This window comes from Nuphar pumila, chromosome 3 (genome assembly GCF_984573655.1).
Source record: "Nuphar pumila chromosome 3, dmNupPumi1.hap1.1, whole genome shotgun sequence".
Taxonomy (NCBI): domain Eukaryota; kingdom Viridiplantae; phylum Streptophyta; class Magnoliopsida; order Nymphaeales; family Nymphaeaceae; genus Nuphar; species Nuphar pumila.
The window spans coordinates 69150590-69178179 of NC_143251.1; the positions used below are offsets into that span (position 1 = coordinate 69150590).

General features: G+C 32.4%; 1 protein-coding gene across 1 annotated transcript; it reads right to left on the minus strand.

The window, feature by feature from the left end:
• On the minus strand, positions 1-26948 carry LOC149843010 (uncharacterized). Its single transcript, XM_090000810.1, has 2 exons — positions 26319-26948; positions 1-105 (listed from the first exon to the last, which is right to left on the minus strand). Exons 1-2 carry the CDS (start codon positions 26946-26948, stop codon positions 1-3), a joined length of 735 nt encoding a protein of 244 aa, XP_089856936.1.
• Positions 26949-27590: the final 642 nt, after the last annotated feature.

The window sequence follows — 27590 nt, forward strand, 5'->3', positions numbered from 1 at the left end:
CTAAACTCTTCTCCAGATCACTAAGGGCAATTTTGTCCTTTCACCAAGTATAATTTTTTTGCGCTTGACAAGATTAACCTTGTAATCTGTAGTAAGCTTATCAACCTAACACAAAGAAAAGAACAAGTCAGTACACATTTATGATAATTAAATCTAAAATTATACTAAACGTAATTCTACAAAGAATTAATACAATAAAAATTCAAAATTAACTAAATAGCAAGTCTAATTACCTCAACTAATTATTCTAGGTCTAACTAAGTTAATTATTGCAAATACGCTAACTAAGTTGCAGAAAAACACTAAAACTATCGAAAATCACAAAACTAAGAAAATGACTGTTTTACCCTCAACTAGTGCAAAAATGGATTCTGACAGCTTTTCGCAAACAGAATGTTTGAAGGGGGAAACAAAGTCCAATTTTTACAAAATTTCTTTTGTTCTATTTCTGACAAATTTAAAAATCTGTCAGATTTTACAGATTTGAAAAACTTTTCTTGAAGCTCCAGATATAAGCGTTTCAAATTCATGAAAAATCTGGAAATTGTATGTCCCGAAACTGAAAAACACGAAAAAGCTGATTTTGAAAAACACTTAAAAATCAGACTAAATCAACTCGAAATGAGCTGATTTTTAGTCTGCTAACAGTGAACACAAAGATTAAGAGAATAGAAGAAAAATTCTGAGAAAAATCCAAAAATTTGCACATAAAATGACGAGTGCAAGATGCAGTAAAAATCGGGTTTTTAAATCAATGCACTATTCATTTGAAAGAATCCATTAATGACACTATGGCATTAAATTATATGTAAAAACAATACTAAACACTGCTAATCTACTGTTAAACTACAGAAAATGACAGTAACTAGATTAATTACATGAACATGTAAATGAACTAGACAAGTTAATTCGCAATTTGCTCTAATAAATGCTACACTTGACTATTGTAAAGTACTATATATGAACTAAGTAAAAGATCTATGTTAATGAACTAATTCTAATAACTCACCTTAATATAAATTAAACAATTAACTAGAAACCTGAAAGGGAAATCCAAAACTAAATTAACATTAGTATTAACAAGAACATCAACTCCAAAGTAACTAGTTAACTTAACTAAGGTTATTGACTAGCAAGGTTTAGTAGGGAACTAGGGTTAATTAGGGGGACGGTTTAAAATATAGCTTTGACCTAGGTTCACTCCACCCTAGATGGACTAAAATATACCTAAGAAATAAAGACCATCTACCAAACCGAAAATGAAGGAAATAAAAATAATAGTTAGTTTATCTAACTTAAATTCCTAAATGGTATGCAAGCTAACACTAATAAAGACTTAACACACTTAACTAATTTGACACTCACGATTTTGAAAACCTAACTCTAAGTCAATCCATACTAAAATTATTAATATTCTATCTATACTAGGTTGGGATATGAATTTAATAAAAAGGCTCATAAAGGAGAAGCAACGAATTTGGGAAGAAAATCATCCTCAATTGGAAGGATTGGAATTGCAAAACCATCCATCTTTATGGCTCCACACGTTTTGATAGACTGTCTTAAAACAGTTTTTGATCTTTCTCAATTCGTTTAAGAAGATTTAAGAAAGTTTTTGAAATATAAAACTCATTGCCTAATGTGGAGAGCCATACGATTTCTCTTAAATGAGATATTCAAAACCATCCAAATGAAGAGGATATTCATAGTTTCTAAAACGATTTTTAGAAATTAATAACTCTCACTAAGTTTCCAAACTCGTCTCACTCAAAATTTTCCACAATTGCCCTTTATCTAAAATGCAAGACTAGTTAATTAGCTAATCTAATCTATCATTAACCTAACTAAATTAACCTATACACAAATAACTCAAAGACTATCGATAGCATGTAAAACACGAATTGGAAAGAAACTAACTATTTTGAATAATACACCTAAATTGACATTACTAACTTAAACCTAAAATTATTAAAACTAAATAGAATGAAACACACTTTCCTAAAATCTAAGCTACAGCCATGGCTACTTTCTCCATGAAGGAAATGGCAGCCATTAACACGCTTAAAATGAGTTTTGCCTAAGCCATAGAAAACAAAATTTTTTCTTTCTTTTTCTTTTGAAACAGGCTCTAGACGAAATTGAAATCAAACTTCAACCTAATATCAACTAAATCCAATGTAAAACTACTAAGACACGGCCTACTCGAATTGTAATAAAAAGAAAAATAATAACTAAACTGAAATGAAAAAAAATCGTTAGACATTAACAAGACATAACTAACCGATTTATACACTTGAACTAAACACCCTACACGACCGCGATTAAATTACCTAATTAAACTCAAATGCAACCGTAGGTGGATAGAAGACACAATTTTAACATGCTGAATGCCCAGAAAATGCAGAAAAGACAACTAGACAAAATGTTGAAATCGGCTAGATCACTTCTAGACGATTTTTGAATTTTTATTAAAACTGACTATTGAAATTGATTAACATCTAAACTGAAATCATATTTGACATTCAAACACAGCAAAGACTCAATTAATGATAGTGGTTTTGCTGTCAAAAGAAATGGAAAATCAGAAAAGGTTTGAGATTTAGAGAACTCGACTATGGGTTGACACGATATTATCTAAAAGAAATAGAAGGGAAAGACCTACCTCAAGGGTGATCCGACAAATGTGGGGGTGGAAAGAGCGGAATCTGCCAATGGAATTTCGTCCAATCTTCTTCAATGATGCTAGAGCATCATGATGGAACTCTTTCTTGCAGTTGCAACACGGTTGAAGCACACCGAAGGTAGAAGGTGATCTGATTCACAATCGGTTGGGGTAGAGGATCAGATGGAGGTAGAGCCGATCTATCTTGTTGGAGTAGACAACACTCCACGCAAGATTGGCGTCTTCAACCTCTGCTACACCTGCAAAAGAGAGCACATATGATCAACACACAACAAGGAGGAGCAGAAATGCAAAAGATATATGAAAAAGAAGAGGAATAACAAGGGACAATGCATGAATCTCAAGCAAAACCCAACGAAAAACAAGTAAGATGGCGTGTGATGGTTGGGAAGGAAATGGCTGGAGCAAGAATCAGCAAATGGGGCGCAAATTCTTAAACAAAGACGCCTAGGGTTTTCAGAAAGACGTTTTTATATTTTTGACTCAAGTTTCCACAATTTCAAAAGAGGTTTAAAATAAAAAAATATTGCTCTGCACCTCTTTTGGAAGGGGTTTTCTGAAAACATTTCATAAATGGGTTTTGGATCACATTTGCGATGGATTATGATGTTTCAAGAACTGATCCAAGGCCCAAGATGATCTATTTGGGTTGGATCTTGATCCGAATTACCTTGAAATTTGTGTCCAAGCACTAAAATTGCAATATCTCACCCAATTTAACGCCAATTCACCTGAAATTCAAACCAAGACTCCATTATGTCAAAATACATCCAATCATGGGTTCCAAACCTTAAAATCACATAAAAATGCATGCATATAATAATAAAATGATGTGCATTTCATGCATCATCAACATATATGCAAGATTGAATCACTACTAAATTTTTTCACTGCTTTAGAACACATATATACATGATTGAATCACAATGATTTTTTTTTTCACAACTTAGAACACATATATGCATGATTGAATCACTATGAAATTTTTTTGACAGCTTTAGAACACATATATGCATGATTGAATCACTACTAATTTTTTTGACCACTTTAGAACACATATATGCATGATTGAATCACTAAGATACTTTTTTGATAGCCTTAGAACACATATATACATGATTGAATCACCATGAAATTTTTTTGACAGCTTTAGAACACATATATGCATGATTGAATAACTATGAAATTTCTTCGACTACCTTAGAAAAAATATATGCAAGATTGAATCACAATGAAATTTGAATCACTATGAAGTTTTTAGACAGTTTTATAACATACATATGCATGATTGAATTACTATGAAATTTTTTTGACAACCATAAAACACATATGCATGATTGAATCACTATGGAACTTTTTTGACAGCCTTAGAACACATATATACAAGATTGAATCACCATGACTTTTGTTTGGGCAGCTTTAGAACACATATATGCATTATTGAATCACTATAAAAAAAATTTGACAGCCTTAGAATACATATATGCTTGATTGAATCACAATGACATTTTTTGACAGCCTTAGAACACAAATATACATGATTGAATCACTATCATTTTTTTTGACAACTTTAGAACACATATATGGATGATCTAATCACTACGAAATTTTTTTGACAGCCTTACAACACGTATATGCTTGATTGCACAACGATTTTATTTTGACAGCCTTAGAACACATATATGCATGATTGAATCTCTATGAATTTTTTTCGACAGCCTTAAAATACATATATTCATGATTGAATCACCATGAATTTTGTTATAGCTTTAAAACACATATATGCATGATTGAATCATTATGAATTTTTTTTGACACCATTAAAACACATATATACATGATTGAATCACTATGAACTTTTTTGACATCTTTAGAACACATATATGCATGATTGAATCACTATAATTTTTTTCTGATAGCCTTAGAACACTTATATGCATGATTGAATCCCTATGAATTTTTTTGACAGCTTTAGAACACATATGCATGATTGAATCACAATGATTTTTTTTATAGCTTTAGAACACATATATGCACGATTGCATCACTATGAAATATTTGTGAATAAATTAGTACACATATATGCAAGATTGAATCACTATGAAGTTTTTTTGACAGCTTTAGAACACATATATGCATGATTGAATCACTATGAAATTTTTTTGACAGTTTTTGAACACATATATGCATGACTGAATCACTATGAAATTTTTTTGACAGCCTTAAAATACATACGTATGATTGAATCATTATGATACTTTTTTTACAGCGTTAGAAAACATATATCCAGGATTGAATCACTATGAATTTTTTTTTATTTGATAGCTTTAGAACACATATATGCATGATTGAATCACTATAATTTTTTTTTACAGCTTTAGAACACATATGCAGGATTGAATCACTATGATATTTTTTTTATATCCTTAGAACACATATATGCATGATTGAATCACCATGATTTTTTTTTACAGCATTGGAACACACATATGCATGATTGAATAACTATGATTTTTTTTTGACATTTTTAGAACACATATATGCATCATTGAGTCACAATGAAATTTTTTCAACAGACTTAGAATGCATATATGTTTGATTGAATAACTATCAATTTTTTTTTACTACTTTAGAGCCCATATATGCATAATAGAATCACTATGAAAATTTTTGGAAAGCCTTAGAACACGTATATGCATGATTGAATCACTATAAATTTTTTTTATAGCCATAGAACACATATATGCATGATTGAATCACAATGAAGTTTTTTTGACAGCCTTAAAACACATATATGCATTAGTGAATCACTATGAGATTTTTTTTGACAGCCACAGAACACATATATGCATGACTGAATCACTATAAAAAAATTTTGACAGCCTTAGAACACATATATGCATGATTGAATCACTATGAATTTTTTTTGACATCTTTAGAACACATATATGCAAGATTGAATCACTATGAAACTTTTTTTTGACAGACTTCGAACACATATATGCATGATTGAATCACTTTAAAAAAAATTTGGCAGCTTTAGAACACATATATGCATGATTTAATCACTATGAATTTTTTTTGACAGCCTTAGAACATTTATGTGCATGATTGAATCACTATGAATTTTGTTTTATATCTCTAGACCACATATGTGCATGATTGAATCACAATGAAATTTTACTTACAGCTTTAGAACACATGTATGCATGATTGAATAACTATGAAACTTTTTGACAGCCTTAGAACACATATATGCATGATTGAATCACTATGAAATTTTTTGACAGCCTTAGAACGCATATATGCTTAATTAAATTTCTATCAATTTTTTTTGACAACTTTTGAACACATATATGCATGATAGAATCACTATGAAACTTTTTGGAAAGCCTTAGAACACATATATGCATGATTGAACACTATGAATGTTTTTTTGACATTCATAGAACACATATATGCTTCATTGAATCACTATGAAATTTTTTTTATTGCCTTAGAACACATATATGCATGATTTAATCACTATGAATTTTTTTTTACTGTCTTAGAACATATATATGCAAGATTGAATCACTATGAGATTTTTTTGAGAGCTTTGAAGCACATATACGCATGATTGAATCACTATGAAGTTTTTTTTATAGCTTTAGAACACATATATGCATGATTGGTTCACTATAATTTTTTTTTTATTGCGTTAGAACACATATATGCATGATTGAATCATTATGAAGTTTTTTTGACAGCTTTAGAACACATATACGCATGATTGAATCACTATGATATTTTTTTGACAGCTTTGGAACACAAATATGCATGATTGGATCACTATGAAATTTTTTTGACAACTTTAGAACACATATACGCGTGATTGAATCACTATGAATTTTTTTTTACAACTTTAGAACACATATATGCATGATTGAATCACTATTATTTTTTTTTACTGCTTTAGTACTCTTATATGCATGATTGAATCACTATAATTTTTTTTGATAGCCTTAGAACACATATATGCATGATTGAACCACTATGAACTTTTTTTGACATCTTTAGAACATATGCATGAATGATTCAATTACTATAAAATTTTTACACTGCTTTAGAACACATATATACAAGATTGAATCACAATAAAAATTTTTTGACAGCCTTAGAAATCATATATGCAAGATTGAATCACTATAAATTTTTTTTGACAAATTTAGAACACATATATGCAAGATTCAATAACTATGAAATTTTGTTGATAGATGTAGAACACATATATGGCTGATTGAATCACTGTGATTTTTTTTTTTTACATCTTTAGAACACATATATGTATGATTGAATCCCTATGATATTTTTTTTGTCAGCTTTAGAGCATGTATATGGCTGATTGAATCACTATGATTTTTTCTTGACATCCTTAGAACACATATATGAATGACTGAATCACTATGAATTTTTTTTGATAGTTGTAGAACACATATACGCATGATGGAATCACTATGAAGTTTTTTTTACATCTTTAGAATACATATATGCATGATTGAATCATTATGAATTTTTTTTGTTAGCTTTAGAACACGTATATGGATGATTGAATCACTATGATTTCTATTTGACATCCTTAGAAAACATATATGCAATATTGAATCACTATGATTTTTTTTTGACAGCCTTAGAACACATATATACATGATTTAATCACCATGAAATCTTTTTGCCAGCCTTAGAACACAGATGTGCTTGATTGAATCACTATGAATTTTTTTTGACAGCTTTAGAACACATGTATGCATGATTGAATCACTATAAAATTTTTTTGACAATCTTAGATGACATATATGCATGATTGAATCACTGGGAATTTTTTTTAACAGCTTTAGAACACATATATGCATGATTGAATCACAATGATTTTTTTTTATACATGTTTAGGATACATATATGCATGATTGTATCGCTATGAAAATTTTGATCCAGCCTTAGAACACATATATGGATGATTGAATCCCTATGATTGTTTTTTGACATCCTTTGAGTACATATATGCATGATTGAATCACTATGAATTTTTTTTGTCAGCCTTAGAACACATATATGCATGATTTAATCCCTATGAAATCGTTTTGACAGCCTTAGAACATATATATGCATGATTGAATCACTATGAATTTTTTTTGCAGCTTTAGAACGCATATATGCATGATTGAATCAGTATGAAATTTTTTTGACAGCCTTAGACGACACATATGTATGATTGAATCACTATGAATTTTTTTTGACAACTTTAGAACACTTATATGCATGATTGAATCACTATGAAATTTTTTTGCTGGCTTTAGAACACAGCTATGCATTATTGAATCACTATAAAAAAATTTTGACAACTTTAGAACATATATATGCATGATTGAATTACTATAAATTTTTTTTTACAGCCTTCGAACACATTAATGCATGATTTAATCATAATAAAATTTTTTTGACAGCCTTAGAACACATATATACATGATTTAATCAATATAATATTTTTTTGACTGCCTTAGAACACATATATGCATGATTGAATCACTATAATTTTTTTTTGATTTTTTTTTGGAACACATATATGCATGATTGAATCACTATGAAAATTTTTTGACTACTTTATTTCACATATATGCATGAATGAATCACTATAAAAAAAATTTGACAACCTTAGAACACATATATGCATGATTGAACAACTATGAAAATTTTTGGACATCTTTAGAACACATGTTTGCATGATTGAATCACTATGAATTTTTTTTGACAGCTTTAGAACACATATATGCATGATTGATACATAATGAATTTTTTTTTACAGCCTTAGAACTCATATATGCATGATTGAATCACTATCAAAATTTTTGGACAGCTTTAGAACACATATATGCATAATTGAATCACTATGAAATTTTTTTGATAGCTGTAGAACACATATATGCATGATTGAACCACTTTGATTTTTTTTACATTTTTAGAACACATATATGCATGATTGAATCGTTCTGAATTTTTTTAGTCAGCTTTAGAACACATATATGGATGATTGAATCTCTATGATTTGTTTTGGACATCCTTAGAACTCATATATGCATGCTTGAATCACTATGAATTTTTTTGTCAGCCTCAGGACTCATATACGCATGATTTAACCACTATGAAATCTTTTTTACAGCCTTAGAACACATATATGCATGATTGAATCACTATGAACTTTTTTTTACAGCTTTTGAACGCATATATACATGATTGAATCACTATAAAATTTTTTTGACAGACTTAGACAACATATATGCATGATTGAAGCACTGTGAAATTTTTTTGACAGCTTTAGACCACATATGCTTGATTGAATCACCATGAATTTTTTTTGCTAGCTTTAGAACACAATTCATGATTTAATAACTATACATTTTTTTTGATTGCGTTAGAACACATATATACAAGATTGAATCACTATAAAATTTTTTTTGACATCCTTAGAACACATATATGCATGATTGAATCAAGATAAATTTTCTTGACACCATTAGAACAAATATATGCATGATTAAATCACTATAATTTTTTTTGGACAACTTTAGAAAATATATATGCATGATTGAATCATTATGAATTTTTTTTGACAGCCCTAGAACACATATATGCATGATTGAAATTCACTTTGAAAAATTTTTGACACCCTTAGATCCGATGTACGCATGATTGAATCACTATGAAATTTGTTTGATAGCCTTAGAACACAGATATGCATGATTTAATCACGGTGAATTTTTTTGACAGTTGTAGAACACGTATATGGATGATTGAATCACTATGAATTTTTTTTTACAGCGTTAGAACACATATATGCTTGATTGAATCACTATGAAATTAGTTTGACAACATTACAACACATATATGTATGATTGAATCACAATGAAATTTTTTTGACAGACTTAGAACTCACATATGCATGATTGAATCACTATAACACTTTTTTGTAGCTTGAGAACACATATATGCAAGATTGAGTCACTAGGATTTTTTTTTTATAGCTTTAGTACACATATATGTATGATTGAATCACTATGATTTTTTTTATACATATTTTGAATACATATATGCATGATTGAATCACTATGAAATTTTTTATTCAGCTTTAGAATACGTATATGGATGATTGAATCTCTATGAATTTCTTTTGACATCCTTAGAACACATATATGCATGATTTTATAACTATGAAATCATTTTGACAGCTTAGAATACATATATGCATGATTTAATCACTATGAAATCTTTTTGACAGCCTTAGAACACATATATGCTTAATTGAATCACAATGAAATTTTTTTGACAGACTTGGATGACATATATGCATGATTAAATCACTATGAAATTTTTTTGATAGCTTTAGAACACAGCTATGCATGATTAAAAAATCACTATAAATCTTTTTTGACAACCTTGAAACACATATATGCATGATTGAATCACTATAAATTTTTTTTGAGAGCTTTAGAACACATATATCCATGATTGAATCACTATGAATTTTTTGAGACAGCCTTAGAACACATATATGCATGATTGAATCACTAATTTTTTTTTTGACAGCTTTAGAACATATATATAAATGATTAAATCACTATGAAACTTTTTTGATAGCTTTAAAACATATATATGCATGATTTAATCACTATGAATTTTTTTTGACAACTTTAGAACACATATATGCATCATTGAATCACTATGATTTTTTTTTTACATCCATAGAACACATGTTTGCATGATTGATTCACTATGAAATTTTTTTGATAGCCTTAGAACACATATATGCATGATTTAATCACTATAAAATTTTTTTGACTGTCTTAAAAAACATATATGCATGACTGAATCACTATGAATTTTTTTTGAAAGATTTAGAACACATATATGCATGATTGAATCACCATGAAATTTTTTTGACAGCCTTAGAATGCATATATGCATTATCGAATCACTATAAAAATTTTTTGAGAGTTGTAGAACACATATTTGCAAAATTGAATCACTATGATTTTTTTTTGATAGTTTTAGAATACGTATATGCAAGATTCAATCACTACAAATATTTTTGATAGGTTTATAATGCATATATGCATGAGTAAATCAATATGAATCTTTTTGGACATCTTAGAACACATATATGCATGATTGAATCACAATGAAATTTTTTGGACAGCTATAGAACACATTTATGCATGATTAAATCACTGTGAATTGTTTTGACAGCCTTAGAACACGTATATGCATAATTAAATCACTATGAAATTTTTTTGACAGCCTCAGAACACATATATGCATGATTGAATCACTATAAATTTTTTTTACAACCTTAGAACACATATGTGCATGATTGAATCACTATAAAATTTTTTGGACAACTTCGGAACATATATATATATATATGCATGATTGAATCACTATGAAATTTGTTTGACAGCATTAGAAAACATATATGTATGATTGAATCACAATGAAATTTTTTTGACAGCCTTAGTACTCACATATGCATGATTGAATCACTATAAAATTTTTTTGCAGCTTCAAAACACATATACCCATGATTGAATCACTAATAAAACTTTTATTCGGCTTTAGAACACATATGTGGATGATAGAATCACTATGAATTTTTTTTTACATCATTTGAACACATATATGCCTGATTGAATCACTATGAATTTTTTTTGTCAGACTTAGAAGACAAATATGCTTGATTTAAACACCATGAAATCTTTTTGAAAGCCTTAGAACACATATATGCATGATTGAGTCACAATGAATTTTTTTTGACAGACTTAGATGACATATATGCATGATTGAATCACTATGAAATTTTTTTGACCGCTTTAGGACACATGTATACATGATTGAATCACTATAAATTTTTTTTATAGTTGTAGAACACAACTATGCATGACTGAATCACTATAAAAAAATTTTGACTGCTTTAAAACACATATATGCATGATTGAATCAGTATGAATTTTTTTTTCTGCCTTAGAACACATATATGCACGATAGAATCACTATAATTTTTTTTGACACCATTAGAAGACATATATACATGATTGAATCACTATAAATTTTTTGTATAGCATTAGATCCCATATATGCATGATAAATCTTTTTTTGGACAACTTTAGAACATATATATGCATGATTGAATCACTTTGAAATTTTTTTGACAGCCTTAGATCTGATGTATGCATGATTGAATCACTATGAAATTTTTTTGACAACTTTAGAAAACAAATATATGCATGATTAAATCACTACAAAATTTTTTTGACTGCTTTGGAGCACATATATGTATGATTGAATCTATATTTTTTTTTATATCCATAGAACACAAATTTGCTAGATTGAATCACTATGAAATTTGTTTGATAGCCTTAGAACATATATATGCATTATTTAATCACTAAGATTTTTTTTTAAATGTCTTAGAACACATATATGCATGATTGAATCACTATGAAATTTTTTTGACAGCTTTAGAACACATATATGAACGATTGAATCACAATGAATTTTTTTTATAGGTTTAGAATACAGATATGCATGATTGAATCACTATTTTTTTTTTGACAGCGTTATAACACATATATGCATGATTGAATCGATATGAAGTTTTTTTGACTGCTTTAGAACACATCTATACATGATTGAATCATTATGATTTTTTTTTACTGCTTTAGAACACATATATGCATCATTGAATCACTATAAAAAAAATTTAACAGCCTTAGAACACATATATGCATGATTGAACAATAATGATTTTTTTTTGACATCTTTAGAATATATGAACGCTTGATTGAATCACTGTGAAATTTTTTTGAGAGCTTTAGAACACATATATGCATGATTGAATCACAATGAAATTTTTTTGACAGCCTTAGAACTCATATATGCATGATTGAATCACTACAAAATATTTTTGACAGCTTTAGAACACATATATGCATGATTGAATCACTATGATCTTTTTTATAGCTTTAGGACACATATAAACATGATTGAATCACTATGATTTTTTTTTTATATCTTTAGAAAACATATACGCATGATTGAATCGCTATGAATTTTTTTTTACAGCTTTAGAACACGTATACGGATGATTGAATTACTATGATTTTTTTTTTTGACATCCTTGGAACACATATATGCATGATTGAATCGCTATGAAATTTGTTTGACAACATTAGAACACATATGTGCTTGATTGAGTCACTATGAATTTTCTTTGATAGCTTTAGAACACTTATATGCATGATTGAATCACTATGATTTTTTTATACATCTTTTGAATACATATATGCATGATTGAATCACTATGAAATTGTTTTGACCGCTTTAGGACACATATATAGATGATTGAATCACTATAAAAAAAAATTTATAGCTCTAGAACACAATTATGCATGACTGAATCACTATAAAAGTTTTTGACAGCTTTAGAACACATATATGCATGATTGAATCTGTATGAATTTTTTTTACTGCCTTAGAACACATATATGCATGATTGAATCACTATAAATTTTTTTGACACCATTAGAAGACATATATGCATGATTGAATCACTATGAAATTTGTTTGACATCGTTAGAACACATATATACATGATTGAATCACTATAAAAATTTTTATAGCATTAGAACACATATATGCATGATAAATCACTATAAAGTTTTTTGGACAACTTTAGAACAAATATATGCATGATTGAATCACTATGAATTTTTTTTGACATTCCTAGAACATATATATGCATGATTGATCACTTTGAAAATTTTTTGACATCCTTAGATCCGATGTATGCATGATTGAATCACTATGAATTTTTTTTGACAACTTTAGAACACATATATGCGTGAATGAATCACTACGAAATTTTTTTGACTGCTTTGGAACACATATATGTATGATTGAATCAATATTTTTTTTTACATCCATAGAACACATATATGCATGATTGAATCACTATGAAATTTGTTTGATAGCCTTAGAACACATATATGGAAGATTTAATCACTATGATTTTTATTTTAATGTCTTAGAACACATATATGCATGATTGAATCACTATGAATTTTTTTTGACAGCTTTAGAACACATATATGAACGATTGAATCACAATGAATTTTTTTTATAGGTTTAGAATACATATATGCATGATTGAATCACTAATTTTTTTTTTTGACGGCATTATAACACATATATGCATGATTGAATCACTATGAATTTTTTTTGACAGCTTTAGAACACATCTATACATGACTGAATCATTATGAATTTTTTTTTACTGCTTTAGTAAACATATATGCATCATTGAATCACTATAAAAAAAATTTGACAGACTTAGAACACATATATGCATGATTGAACCATAATGAAATTTTTGTGACATCTTTAGAATATATGTACGCTTGATTGAATCATTGTGAAATTTTTTTGAGAGCTTTAGAACACATATATGCATGATTGAATCACAATGAATTTTTTTTGACAGCCTTAGAACTCATATATGCATGATTGAATTACTACAAAATATTTTTGACCGCTTTAGAACACATATATGCATGATTGAATCACTATGAAATTTTTTTTATAGCTTTAGGACACATATAAACTTGATTGAATCACTATGATTTTTTTTTTACATATTTAGAAAACATATACGCATGATTGAATTGCTATGAACTTTTTTTTATAGCTTTAGAACACGTATACGGATGATTGAATTACTATGATTTTTTTTTTACATCCTTGGAACACATATATGCATGATTGAATCACTATGAAATTTGTTTGACAACATTTGAACACATATGTGCATGATTGAGTCACTATGAATTTTTTTTTATAGCTTTAGAACACATATATGCATGATTGAATCACTATGATTTTTTTATACATCTTTTGAATACATATATGCATGATTGAATCACTAAAATTTTTTTGTTTCAGCGTTAGAATACATATATGGATCTTTGAATCACTATGAATTTCTTTTTACATCCTTAGAACATATATATGCATGATTGAATCACTATGAAATTTTTTTGTCAGCCTTACAACACATATATGCATGATTTAATCACTATGAAATCTTTTTAACAGCCTTAGAACACATATATGCCTGATTTAATCACTATAAAATCTTTCTGACAACCTTAGAACACAGACATGCTTGATTGAATCACAATGAAATTTTTTTGTCAGACTTGGATGACGTATATGCATGATTAAATCACTATGATTTTTTTATAGCTTTAGAACACAGCTATGCATGATTGAATCACTATAAATTATTTTTGACAGCTTTAGAACACATATATGCATGATTGAATCACTATGAATTTTTTTTTGACAGCCTTAGAATACATATATGCATGATTGAATCACTATATTTTTTTTGACAGCATTAGAACACATATACGCATGATTGAATCATTATAAGGTTTTTTGGACAACTTCAGAACATATATATGCATGATTGAATCACTATGAAATTTGTTTGACAGCATTAGAACACATATATGTATGATTGAATCACATTAAAAAAATGTTGACAGCCTTAGAACTCACATATGCATGATTGAATCACTATAAATTTTTTTTGTAGCTTTAGAACACATATATGCATGATTGAATCGCTACGAATTTTTTTTCGGCTTTAGAACACATATGTGGATGATTGAATCACTATGATTTTTTTTTGACATCCTTAGAACACATATATGCATTGTTGAGTCACTATGAATTTTTTTTGTCAGCCATAGAACACAAGTATGGATGATTTAATCACTATGAAATCATTTTGACAGCCTTAGAACACATAAATGAATGATTGAATCACAATGAAATTTTTTTGACAGACTTAGACGACATATATGCGTGATTGAATCACTATGAAATTTTTTTGACAGCTTTAGAACACGTATATACATGATTGAATCACTATAAAAAAATTTTGATAGCTGTAGAACACAGCTATGCATGATTGAATCACCGAAATTTTTTCTGACAACTTTAGAACACATGTATGTATGATTGAATCACTATGAAAGTTTTTTGACTACCTTAGAACACATATATGCATGATTGAATCACTATAATTTTTTTTTACAGCATTAGAACATATATATGCATGATTGAATCACTATGAAATTTTTTTGACAGCCGTAGAAAACATATATGCATGAATGAATCACTTTGAATTTTTTTTGACAGCCTTATAACAGATGATTGAATCACTATGAATTTTTTTTGACAGATTTAGAACACATATATGTATTATTGAATCGCTATCAATTTTTTTTTACAGCTTTAGAACACATATATGCATGATTGAATCACTACATTTTTTTTTATACATCTTTAGAGTACATATATGCATGATTGAATCGCTATGAAATTTTTTATTCAGCATTAGAACACATATATGGATGATTGAATCACTATGAATTTTTTTTGACATCCTTAGAACACATATATGCATGATTGAATCACTATGAAAACTTTTTGTTAGCCTTAGAACACAAATATGCATGATTTAATCACTATGAAATCTTTTTGACAGCCTTAGAACAAATATATACATGATTGAATCACAATGCAATTTTTTTGACAGACTTAGTTGCATATAAGCATGATTGAATCACTATGAATTTTTTTTTTACTGCTTTAGAACACATATATACTTGATTTAATCACTATTAATTTTTTTTATAGCTTTAGAACACATATATGCATGATTGAATCACTATGATTTTTTTTTGACACCCTTAGAACACATATATGCATGATTTAATCACAATAACTTTTTTTGACAGCATTAGAACACATATGCATGGTTGAATCACTATAAATTCTTTTGGGCAACTTCAGAACATATATATGCATGATTGAATCACTATGAAATTGTTTTGACAGCCGTAGAAAACATATATGCATGATTGAATTACTTTGAATTTTTTTTGACAGCCTTATAACAGATGATTGAATCACTATGAATTTTTTTTTACAGCTTTAGAACACATATATGCATTAATAAATCGCTATGATTTTTTTTGACAGCTTTAAAACATATATATGCATGATTGAATCACTATGATTTTTTTAATACATCTTTAGAATACATATAAGCATGATTGATTTCGCTATGAAATTTTTGATTCAGCTTTAGAACACATACATGAACGATTGAATCACTATGAATTTTTTTGACATGTGGTTGATATTTTGAAATGATCTTTTTAAAACAAGTATTTGCAATAAGCTTTGGAAAATCGTCAACCAAAAATTTAAAAACCGACTTTCCACAAGTGGTAAGTTCGGGTCGAATCCTCAGGGAACAAGAATTAATCAAGATATTTCTAGAAAATTTGATTTATTAATTACAAATATCAATCTACAATTATAAAGTTAATACAACTACAATTAATCACTAAAGTGAAAATGAAAAAGCAATTAAATCTTCTGCTCCACACCAAGGGTACTTTCATCTTTTCGCCAATTATTCGTTCTTCGCACTTGGAAAATAACCCTGGAAAAGAAATATGCTTTTCAACCTAAAAATGCAGAAAAAACAAAGTTAGTATTTTATTCTACCAATGCAAACAATAACTAAAACTAATTCTAATTTTACGAAAATAATAAAACAAATGCTACTTATCAAACAAAAATTAAATAAAATACTAAATTAATTCTAAAATTAACCAAATTAATTCTACTAATGCTGTATGATGATTATGCAACTCCTAAAATGCAGAAACTACTGAAAACAGGTCTAAAATACCGAAACTAAGAAAATTACGAAACTGCCACTAACTAGTGTAAAATAGATTTCTGATAGGTTATCGGAAAACCACTGTTTGACAAGGCAAACGAGGTCCAATTTTCCCGAAATTTGTTCTGTTCTGCAACTGACAGATTAAAAAATCTGACAGTTTTTACAGAATGGAAAAAAAGTATCTGGAACTCAAGATATAGGCGTTTCAAATCTGGGAAAAATCAGGATATCGAAAGTCCTGTAATTTGAAATCCAGAAAAAGCGGTTTTCGAAAAACGCTTAAAAATCAGACCAAATCAACTCTGAAAGAGCTGAAATTTGGTCTGCAGTTAAATAATACGTCAATAAAGTGAATAGAACATTTTTTTTTGGAAAACACGAAATTTTTGCACAGAAAATAACGCTTGTGCGACAGGGCAAAAATCTGTTTTTTCTTTGAGTGCACTATTCACTTTATGGATCTACTTAAACACTAGAAAATATAAATTAAACCTAATGCAGTCTAAATGACACTGTATCACCGTGGATATGCAGATGAGTATTACAACTACGCTAAATGCACGACGAACAAAATACGATAAGCAAATTATGACTAAAACTACGTTAACTAACGATGCAAATGCAATTATGCTAAACAATAAAATGCAATCCGACTACTAAGTTAAATAATATCTAACTACCAATCAAACAATCACAAAACACATTTCACACATACAAAACAAATGCGATATACGCACACACACTTCTACACTAAAACTAAATTAAATAACTAAACTAATTAGTATAAAAATCAAAATAAATAATACTAAATGAAATTAATTCACTAAAGAACAAAGACTAGGGTTAGGGTTCACTCGGTTGACTCAACTAAGCTTGGTTTTGACTTGGGTAGGCTCGGGTTGGGTTGAGTGAACTCGGTTTGGATTAGGTTGGCTCGAGCTATGTTTGACTCGACTCGGACTAATGTGGACTCGGCTAGGCTTGGCCTAACTAGTTGGGTTCGGTTGACTTAAGATTGGGTTCGGTTTACCTTGTTGACTTAATCAACTAGGTTCGGTTGACTTAGGTGGACTCGGTTTTGGGTTGCCTTGGCTAAGGTTGACTCGACTCTGGTTTGGTCTTGACTTTGACTTAGGTTAGGCTTGGTCTTGACTCACCTTAGGTTGGACTTGGACTTGACTAGAGTTGACTTAGTCAACTAGGTTCGGGTTTACTTAAGTGGAATCGGTTTGACTTAGATAGGGTTGGACTAAAGCTTGACTAGGGTTAGGTCTAGGCTCGAGTTGGGTTAAGTAGGGATTAGGTTTGACTCGACTAGGCTTGGCTTAGATTAGGTTAGGTAGACTCGGTTGACCTAAACTTAGGTTAGGGTTGACTCAACTAGGCTTGACTAGGGTTGGGTCTTGCTCTAAGCTTTGACTTAGACTAAGCTAGGTTTTGACTAGATTCAAGTGGGTTTAGACTAGGATAGGTTTAGACTAAAGTAGTAACATCTTAATTCCTACAATTAATTCAAAGTTACCAATTTTAATGAAGAAGGTAGGAAAATAAAGTAAGAATTATCAATGCCCAACTTGGAAATTATTTGGATTCTTCAAAAACCGTCCCACTTAATGAGGGAGTTACTTTCCTTAATTGCTTTTAAAGACCTCTTTGGAAAACAAAAAGTCCAATCTAGAAACCCACGATTTTGCTTTTCAAGATGGACTTAAAATGCTTTTAATGCTCTATGGAAATCGTGGAGCATAGATTGGAATTTTTGTTTAATTTCAAAAACACTTTCCAAAGTTAAGGATTAACTCATTCTTTATTGCCCATTCAAGATTTAATTCTCCATTAAATGCCTCACACGATTTTTGAAGAAACTCTTTTTTTCAAAAACTTTCCAAATTTCAATTACTTTAATTACCTCCCTTCTCAAAAATCGCCAACTTCAATTGGTGCTACTTTCTAAACTAATGCAATTAATACTACCTAGGGAATAAAAGGAATTAAATAGAAAACTGATTTTCTAGGATTAAATGCTACCCTAATTCCTAAAACCTACTTAATTGACCCCTAAAAACGGCTAGGAAAGAAAACCCTAATAGATTGAACCTAGACACCTTCCTAACTTAACTAATTGTAATTAATAATTTCTAAAAAAAATCGACCAAGAGCTCAAGGGGAGCTCTAATGGATGCCGCCCCTCCTTGGGGAAGAAGAAGACTAAAAAAAAAAACAAATAAATACAACTAAACTAAAAATAAAACGATTAAACTAAATATCAAACAATTTGATAAAACTAAATTAAAATGTAAAAACAAACTTCTAATTACATAAATGCAAACATGAACCATACTATGCTGGAATTTATTAAAAACGTACAGAAATAAAAATTCGACTTGTGTAATTTTTGTTTTTCAATAGATCCAAAACACCAAAAACACAAAATGCTAAAAACGATTATTTAGAACTATCCTAAACGAATGAAATGACCTAACACAACTTTATGCTGCTGTTAACATTCAAAACATACAGCAAACCACACAACTTACTAACCTAAAAACACAAATTTAACTAAATTGCAAAGATCGGCTAGAATAAGTCTAGCCAATTTTTTTTTTTCTTTTTCAAAAATGAAAACAAGACAAGACACAAGCACAACCCACGAATAAAATGAATTAAAATGAACTTTTTTCAATGAATTTTCTGCAAAACAACTCAATAAACATGCTGGACAAAAAAAAATCGAAACAAAAAATTACTTTTGTAAAAACCAAGAATCGGCTAGAAATAGTCTAGCCGATTTTTGTATTTTTGGCTTTTCAATTGAAATCAAAATCACAGCACAAAACCAAACGACTAATATGAATAAAAAATGGAATTTTAAAATTGAATTTTCAGTAGAACAGACCCAAGAACACCTATGACAAACTTGAAGAATCGGCTAGATGAAGATCTAGCCGATTTTAATGAAAAGGATGAAAAATCGAAAAAAAAAACTCGATTCAAATGAAGCAATCAAACAAATAAACCTAATCTAATGTGCTGGCCTATGCACGAACTCTATTCTAATGTTGAAAACAAAAAGAAAACAAGAAACACTCAGAAAATAAAAAAAAAGAAAACCAACACCCAATTCGGTTTTAGCTAGAAGAGAAGGAAGAAGAAGACCTACCTTTTGGAAGATCCGACGACCAGCGGGATGAAGAAGAGCGGACCGTGGCTGGAGTAGAACGTCCTAAACAGTTCGAGGATGCTGGACTTCACCAAAAAACGGCACCTTTGCAGCTGCTACACGTTGGAGATCCGCCGACGTTGGAATGTGAGCCGATTCTCGATCGGAGGGTGTAGAAAGCCGGATGGAGGTAGGGTCGGCTCACCTTGTTGGTGTGTTTCGCACTCCCGCTCAAGGTTAATGGTCTTCACCTCTGCTACACCTGCAAAAATACAGAAAAATGGTGAAACTACAGCAAGGAGAAGAAAAGAAATGGAAAAGAACACAAGGGAGATCGAAAATATGCTTGAAAATCAAGCATAGACCGGTCTTCAATGGCCAAAACGTGGGGGAGATGGAGAGGAAGGAGCTGCTGGAGTAGAATCACTGTAGGGGGCGTCCAAACACAGCCAAAGACGCCTAGGGTTTGCTAAAAAAAACTATTTATAGTTTTGCCATTTTTCAGAAAGAGCTTTAAAAAATAAAATATTGCTAGGCGCCACTTTCTGGGGGGTTTTCTGCAAAACTTTTTGAATTGGGTATGGATAGGCGTGTGGGCTAGGTTTTGGGCTTTCTAAGGGCTGATCCGAAGTCCAAAGAACCTAATTGGGTCGGATATGGATTCGATCCACCTCGAAATTCGTGCCCAAACACTAAAATAGCCATAACTCTCTCATTTTAACTCCGATTTTTCTGAAATTCGAACCATAACCCCTTAATATCAAAACACATCTAAATATGGGTTTAAAACCTTAAACTCATTACAAAATGTATGAAAAACTTGTTAACATGATATACATTTCATGCATCATCAAATACCCCCATGCTTGAATGTTTGTTAGTCCCTTAACAAACCCTAACTATTCTATGCAACGAAGACAAGAAATGCTAAGCATGAATGCATAATACTAACTCACTTTCGTAGGAAACACGGTTGCATTTAGCATATGCAACAAGCCCTTTAAACCCCTAGCTTACACTAGTGGACGAGTAAGGTCTCGTGAGGGTTTGTAGAGATGCTACCCACAAACATCAATGAAATACGAGGATGATTTTTCAAAAATATTAGGCTCTTAAGAATGCAGTTGGAACAAATATTTCATGTAATTGACATTCTCAAAACAAGTTTAAAAATCTCATGCCACCACCTTAAAAATTCTTTTTCCTTCACTTTTCTAATATTATAGCTAGTTTATGATTTTTCTCAGAAAGTCAAGTATCCTCATGTTTTACTCATTTATTCTTACTTGTATATTTTCTGCACAGTAATACACATATATGACTAAGCAATAAAAATTTTCTCATTCAGCGCATTCTTTTTCTTTCATTTTCACTCTTTTTTTTTTTTCAACTTTTGATCTCTTGAGCATTCTTCTCATATGAGCACTATTTCGAATAATCAGTTTTCGTGACCCGTGTAGCGAGCTTTGGGTCAGTGACTCCCAAGCCGGCCGGCCTTAGGGCACTAGATACAAAGTATCCCTCAGACTTAATTGCTCGAGTCACTAGACCTTCTATTCTAGTAGTTTACGTATAGTCTTCCTCTCGTCATGTGCAATGTCTCTATCTCTTAGGCTTTCTATGCAGTCCATGTAACAAGCTTTCGAACCGGTGGCTCCCAAACCAGCTGGCTTTGGGGCACCAGGTGTAAAACACCCTTCAGATTCTACTTACTCAAACTACAAAGGCCACAGATATTAACTAGACAAGAAGATGATCTCCTTCATTATCCTTTTCGTTAAGATACTCAAACACTTCATCTCGTGTCTGAGTTCCACTACTAGGATTCACGAAGACATCAACAACTAAACGTAGCTGTATTCTTTTAAACTCATTTTTCAAACACATCTTTCCATTGCTTATTTCTTTCACAAAACATACTATGCATACTTATACTAAAGTGATTCAAAATTTTCTAACAATCAAATACTATCTTTTCTTTGAATTATCTCATAAACAACTACTCTATTTGACTCAGTTCAGAAAAAAAAAATTTATGGGGCTTTAAAATTTATAAAGTGTTAGATTATGCCAAAAACAATCATATATGCTACAACTTGTTCTCAAATGCCTACTTTAATTACCAGTCAGAAAAAAAAAATTGAAATTTTTGTGTGCATGCATCTAAACCACCCACCATGCTTGAATGACACTGTCCCTAGTGGCATACAAAATAAGTAAAAATGCAATGCAAATGCACACTAAAAGACACTAACAATAATATGGGAGAAAGGATAGATAAAACCTGATTTGCTCTGAGCTTCTGAAGTTGAATTTCATCTGATCTTTGAATTCTTTGAAAGCTCTTCTCTGTACCTGGTAACTGATACACTAAATGTTAAACTCATCCTGCATACATCAAAACACAAATTAGCACATATGAAATAAAATACTGAATAAAGAAAAACACTGAAATGAAAAACAAATTAATGTACATATGATACATCCCTCTGGTCGAATCCTCATGCCTTCGTGAGATGCACTATCTCACACTCAACATCCTGCAAGGCATCTGAAATGAATGGCTTCAGTCTTTGCCCATTTACCTTGAATGTACCTTGGGTCATAGGATCGAATAATGTCACTGCTCCATGGGGAAATACTTCTTTCACAATGTAAGGACCTGTCCATCTCGATCTCAACTTCCCTGAGAATAAATGCAAACGAGAATTATATAACCACACTTTCTGCTCTGGCTCAAACACTTTCCTGACAATATGCTTATCATGAAATGCTTTCGTGCGAGCTTTGTATAATTTGGCATTCTCATACGCATCATTCCTGAGTTTCTCTAATTCTGAGAGTTGCAGTGCTCTCTCTTTGCCAGCCTGGGTGAGGTCAAAATTCAATTTCTTGATAGCCCAATATGCTCTATGCTCTAGCTCGACAGGAAGATGGCATGCTTTCCCGAATACAAGGCGATACGGGGACATGCTAATGGGAGTCTTAAATGCAGTTCTATATGCCCAAAGTGCATCATCTAAGCGCTGGGACCAATCCTTGCGGTCCGGACGAACTGTCTTTTCTAAAATTCGCTTAATCTCCCTATTGGACACTTCCACCTGTCCACTAATCTGCGGATGATATGGAGTGGTAAATCTATGATTGACAGAATATCCTCTCAGCAGAGAAGCTATCTGTACATTCCTAAAATGCTTGCCACCATCACTAATCATCGCACGTGGCACACCAAAACGACTGAAAATGTTGTGCTTAATGAACTTAAGCACTACTCTGTGATCATTGGTCTTGGTTGCCACAGCCTCGACCCACTTGGACACATAATCAACCGCCACTAGAATGTATAAATTTCCGAATGAAGGCGGAAATGGTCCCATGAAATCAATGCCCCAAACATCAAAAATCTCGACTATCAAAATCGGAAGCAAGGGCATCATGTCCCTCTTGGACATGTTCCCAATCTGCTGACATCGCAAACATCGCCTACAGAACTCATGAGCATCCCTGTGGAGTGTGGGCCAATAAAATCCTGACTGCAAAACCTTTGCAGCCGTCTTCCTACTGCTAAAATGCCCTCCATAGGCTAATGAATGGGAAAAATTCAGAATGGACTGGTACTCTTCCTCCGGAACACATCTCTTAATGATCTGGTCTGCACAATATCTGAACAATTCTGGTTCATCCCAATAATAGTGTCTCACCTGAGATAGGAATCTCTCACGCTCATTCTTGTTCCAATGCTCAGGTATCTGCCTTGAAACCATATAGTTCACAATATCTGCAAACCAGGGTAACTGCGGTGTACTGACTGACATGATCTGCTCGTCGGGAAAAGAATCACTGATCGGCCTCTGATCCTGCGTGGTCTCCACGACCAGTCTGGAAAGATGGTCTGCTACTATATTCTCGCTTCCCTTCTTATCTCGAATCTCGAGATCAAACTCTTGTAGTAGTAGAACCCAATGAATCAATCTCGGTTTGGTGTCTTTCTTATTCAATAAATATTTCAATGCAGCATGGTCAGAATAGACAACTACCTTCGAACCGAGTAAATAGGACCTTAACTTATCCAATGCGAAAACTACCGCAAGTAGCTCCTATTCTGTCGTAGTATAATTCATCTGAGCATCAGACAGAGTTCTACTAGCATAGTAGATCACATAGGGTTTTCTATCAATGCATTGTCCTAAAATAGCCCCCATAGCATAATCAGATGCATCGCACATAATCTCAAATGCGAGAGTCTAATCCGGAGATCTCAAAATGGGCGCAGTAATCAAGGCCTCTTTGAGAATCTCAAAGGCCTTCATACAATCCTCACCGAAAACAAAGGGCTGGTCTTTCTCTAATAAAGTGCAAAGCGGTCGAGAGATTTTACTAAAATCTTTTATGAACCGCCTATAAAAGCCCGCATGCCCTAAAAATGATCGAATCTGCCTCACAGAGGTGGGTGGAGTCAAGCGGGAAATGGATTCCACCTTCGCTCTGTCAACCTCAATGCCACACTTGGACATAATGTGTCCTAGCACAATCCCCTCCTGAGCCATAAAATGTCTCTTTTCCCAACTCAGGACGAGATTTGTCTCCGCACACCTACTCAGTACTCGAGTAAATTTTTGGAGGCAATCTTCAAAAGAAGAGCCATAAACTGAAAAGTCATCCATGAAAACTTCCATCACATCATCAATCATGTCCGAGAAGATAGCAAGCATGCACCTCTGAAAAGTAGCCGGGGCATTACAGAGCCCAAACGACATACGTCTAAATGCGAAGGTGCCATAAGGACATGTAAACGTAGTCTTCTCCTGGTCGTCAGGATGGACAGCTACCTGATTGTATCCTGAATATCCATCTAGAAAGCAGTAGTAGCTCTGCCCTGCGAGTCTCTCTAAGATCTGATCAATGAATGGCAATGGGAAATGATCTTTCCTAGTTGCCACATTTAGCTTCCGATAATCGATACAGACTCGCCATCCTGTAGTGGTCCTCATCGAAATTCTCTCACCCTTCTCGTTCTCAACCACAGTGAGTCCTGACTTCTTCGGCACAACCTGAATCAGACTGACCCACTGGCTATCAGAAATAGGGTAAATGATCCCGGCATCCAACCACTTCACCACTTTGTTCTTCACCACTTCCTTCATGTTGGGATTTAGCCTTCTCTGCATATCCCTAAATGGCTTGACTTCCTCATCACAATGTATTCTATGCATGTAGAATGAAGGATCAATCCCCTTCAGATCAGCAACTCCCCAGCCAATCGCTGTCTTGTGCTCTCGAAGAATAGTCAGCAATCTCTGCTCCTGCTCCTGCTCCTCAGTGAGCAGGGCCGAGATGATCACAGGCAGAGTCTTATCATCTCCGAGATAAGCATACTTGAGTGAATCTGGTAAGGGTTTCAGCTCAAGTTTCGGAGGTGACTCGATCGACGATTTGGCGGGGGTCTCCGCAAGTGGTGGGAGAGTCTCAATGGCGGCTCCCCAAGGTGGTCTCTCCGACGACACTCTAGACACATCTACACTATCTACACCGCTATTCTTCTCTATATGGTACAAATCTAAAGAATCCTTAGTAATGTACAACTCGGGCTGCTCCTCCACTAACTCATGTGCAATGTCTACATGAAAGAAGTCCATGTCTCCTGCTGGTCCCATCGCGGCATTGAAAATATTCAGCTTTACCTTCCTATTGCCGAATGAGAGATCCATGGCTCCGGTCCTACAGTTGATGCACGCATTGGCAGTCGCCAAGAATGGTCTGCCTAAAATAATCAGAGTCTGGTGCTGGCTGTCTACTCCTTCCATATCAAGGATAATGAAATCGACTGGAAAATAAAAGTCATCCACCTTAACTAGCACGTCCTTCAAGACACCTCTTGGTATCTTGACAGAACAATCTGCCAGTTGAATTGTAATCGAAGTCGATCTCATCTCTCCTAGCCCAAAAGAATCAAAGAAATACCCGGGCAGAATGTTCACGCTTGCTCCAAGATCGAGCAATGCGTGTTCTATCCGGATGTTCCCTATAGTACAAGCAATGATAGGGGCTTCAGGGTCCTTGAGCTTTGGTGGTGTCTGATGCTGAAGTACTGAACTCACCTGCTCAGTCAGATGGACCCTGTTAGGAACTCTCTCTCTAGATTTCTGCTTCTGCGTACATAGCTCCTTCAGGAATTTGGCATAAGCCGGCACCTGTTGAATCGCATCGAGCAAAGGTAGGTTGATCTGCACATGCTTGAAGATGTCAAGCATGTCCTGGATCTTCGCACCATGCTTCCCTCTAAACCCGGGAGACTCTAATGCTTTGGGACAGGGTGGTGGGGGAATATACTCTGCTGGCTCCTCCTTTTTGTGAGAAGGCTCACTCCTATCCTTCTTCTTCTCTGAGGATAAAGATAATGAAGATGATGATGGAGATGAGGATGATAATGATGGCTGAGCCGAAGTAGGTGAAACAATGATCTCTGGCTCCTCTATCCTCTCTCTACTCTCTCGCTCTCTGCTCTCGACGTGATACTCACATCCACTCCTCAGGGCCATAACAGATTTGGCCTGCTGCTGTGTCTCAGTATGAAACAAGTCACCTGTCATCTGGTCCTTGCCCTTCGGGTTCATGACAGCCTGACACGGCAATGTACCCTCAGGTCTCCTACTAATAGCCTCAGCTAATTGTCCCATTTGCGATTCTAACTTCACAATGGACTGCGTATGCGAGCTCAAAATCTGGCTACACTTCTTGAAGGTGTTCTGATTGGAGGTTTTCACCTCTTGGAATGCCTGGAGAAGTCTCTCCTCAAAAGATGTCTGCGGAGCAGACTCCTGCTGAATCGGGGGAGTGACTGAAGAAGAAGAAGACTGAGAATAGTTCGGTCTTTGAAATGACTGAGTAAAAGA